At 39.5% G+C, this 2500-nt stretch overlaps 1 protein-coding gene across 1 annotated transcript in view; it reads left to right on the top strand.

The window, feature by feature from the left end:
* KDM6A (lysine (K)-specific demethylase 6A) overlaps positions 1–2500 on the top strand; it is a 79345-nt gene that overhangs the window by 72745 nt on the left and 4100 nt on the right. The window contains exons 14-15 of the mRNA XM_008944442.1: positions 1716–1820; positions 2441–2500. The exon at positions 2441–2500 is cut by the window's right edge and continues 336 nt beyond it. Of these exons, the coding sequence (XP_008942690.1) occupies positions 1716–1820; positions 2441–2500 (165 nt within the window). The remainder of the gene's footprint in view (positions 1–1715; positions 1821–2440) is intronic.

Genomic DNA, 2500 nt, shown 5'->3' on the forward strand with positions numbered 1-2500 from the left:
CTGTACTTTGAAAATCAGGCCTAGCTGGAAATTTACCCATATATTGCAGATACTGCTTTGGATGCAAGGCAAAATGGAAGGGAGTACAGTGGAGAGACAGAAGGCATTCTGATTGTCTGAGCAGTGTTCCCCTCAACGCAAATATATTTCCTTAGCTGTTTCTCTGCCTGATCAATATTGTCTGTATTACACTGCAGTTTTTTCCCTTCCTCTTCCCCCACCTCCCCACCCATTTGATCCTCCCTAATCACTTTTCTCTATCTCTCTCTCCATGCATTCTCACTATTTCTCTTTGCTTATTATATATCCTACTACTTTCCCCCCACTTCTTAGTTTCATCATTTTCCAGATCCAACTTCTTCCTCTAAGCAGTATCTACGTAAGGGTGTACTGGATTTGCCAGCAATAGCTTGACAAAATTCCAGCATATGTGAATAGGAAAGTCAAAGGATATAATGCAAGAGGAGAGTGAATAAAACCTTTATTGCGTCTTCTGTGTCAACATTTTAGAAGTGGCAACTCAGAGGCTGGATGGTTGTGGCACATGATGCACACCAAATGGCCCAGCTCAGTGGAGGGGAAGGGGCTGTAGCCAGCTGGGCTGCAGGATGCTGCAGGAGGAGGGGTGGCTGCTGGTTTCACAGAAGGGATGGGCAGCAGGAACGGTGTTGCCCACAAAGCCTCTGCACCCATACCTAGGGAGAAGCACAGGCTTGCCTCTGCTGACAGATGTGCTAGGTCAACCTTTCTGATCCCTGTTACTCTGTAGAGTAAGTGTTTGAAAAGCAACATAGTAACTGAAGAGCACTAGTTTTGGCTTCTTTTAACCTGGGGCATGTACTCCCATAGAGACTGTTTTCGTCTCACATTCCTATAGATAAATTGATAGATGGGTAAGCCTTACTTGTTGCAGTCCCCTATAGAGGGACTTCAGAATGGAAGCTCCTGTTAATCCAGAGAGTTTGGCTTGAGCCATTTTAAACCAGTTTTTCAACCAACGTTGGATATTTTTTAATTTGCAAATGCAGTTGTTCCAAATGAACTAAACTATTTAGTACACGTAATTCAGTTCCGTTTATGTATTACTAATACAGCGTAATCAAAGCCATATAGCTTTATGTCATACCAGTTAATAGCAGCAGACTTGCTGGTAGAATGATGGTGGGTGATGGGTAGTTGAAAATGAATACAAAGGTCAGATTTTTTGTAATTGATACTTGAACTCATTTGCAACTGATAAATTTAATATCATAATTTAAGATGTTGCTTTCTGGAACTAAGTGCTATAGTTTTCTGCATTTGTTTCTTTTATATTTTGTGGAGAAGGTTTCATGTGTGACTATAGGTTGAACTGAACAGCATTAATAAAAGAATAGCACAGTACAAAAAACTGTTAAAACATACATAATGATAATGATAACTCTGTATAATTATACTTGAACATAGTTTTATGATACCAGTAGACTTAATTTTACTGTGATAATCATTATACACTCAAATAATTTAGAAAGCTTCTTTAGTTTTAGTAACTTGTAATAAGCTTTGGTTATAGAATAGTGTATGGAAAGATGCTTGAGCCTGCAACAGAAATCCCAGTCTTGTTTTCAGCTTTACAAGTCCTGTCTTCATGGATAATTTTTAGCATTGTGTGCAAGAAAGTTACTAAAAAGCACATGCAATTTTAGTGATTATGAACTGTATTGCTGTGTTTTCAGCACTTGGAACAGCTGCGTGCAAACCGAAATAATCTAAATCCAGCACAGAAACTTATGCTGGAACAGCTGGAGAGTCAGTTTGTCTTGATGCAGCAACACCAGCAGGTGAGAACAGAAATATTTTTCTCTTCTACAAAACTTCTGTCAGTAATGGCGTCCGTTCCGTTTCTTGAATTCTTAAGAATTTCTATTGTACAGAGTTCTCATGCCCTTTACCGCATTACATTAATTCTTTTTTCTTTTATTTTTATAAAATATAATTGTGGTTTACTGGTTGAAATATAATGGGTTTAGCTGTGTTTTATTATAGGGCTACCAGTTATTGTAAAAGCTTTCAAGCCACACTTTCAAACTAAAGTGAGTGGAGGCATCTTGAGCAGTGTTACTGGAGGAATACCCGGCTGTAGTGAGCCATGTTACAGCATCTCCCTCCTCCTCCTCTCGCTGTTTGCGTCTCTCTCTCTCTGTGTCCAGCCTTAGAAGTAAAACGCTAGCACTCAAACTGAAGGGCCTAGAAGAAAAGTGTGCCCGTAGCTTTACCTTACAAGTCGCTCAGTGCATTTGTAAGCATGACAGACATCTTGTTTCTCAGAAGCAACTGTGACAATCTTAAAATCAGTATAAAGTTGGAATTGACCGGTCCAATGAAATACAGAAACCTTGTACGATCTTCACTTTTTCAATTCCGCAGCTAATGTTCTTGTCCTTTGTTCATCTCCCATTAGATGAGACAAACAGGAGTTGCACAGGTACGATCTACTGGAATTCCTAATGGGCCAACAGCT

This window comes from Merops nubicus, unplaced genomic scaffold (assembly GCF_000691845.1).
Source record: "Merops nubicus isolate BGI_N331 unplaced genomic scaffold, ASM69184v1 scaffold21367, whole genome shotgun sequence".
NCBI classification, from domain to species: Eukaryota; Metazoa; Chordata; class Aves; order Coraciiformes; family Meropidae; genus Merops; species Merops nubicus.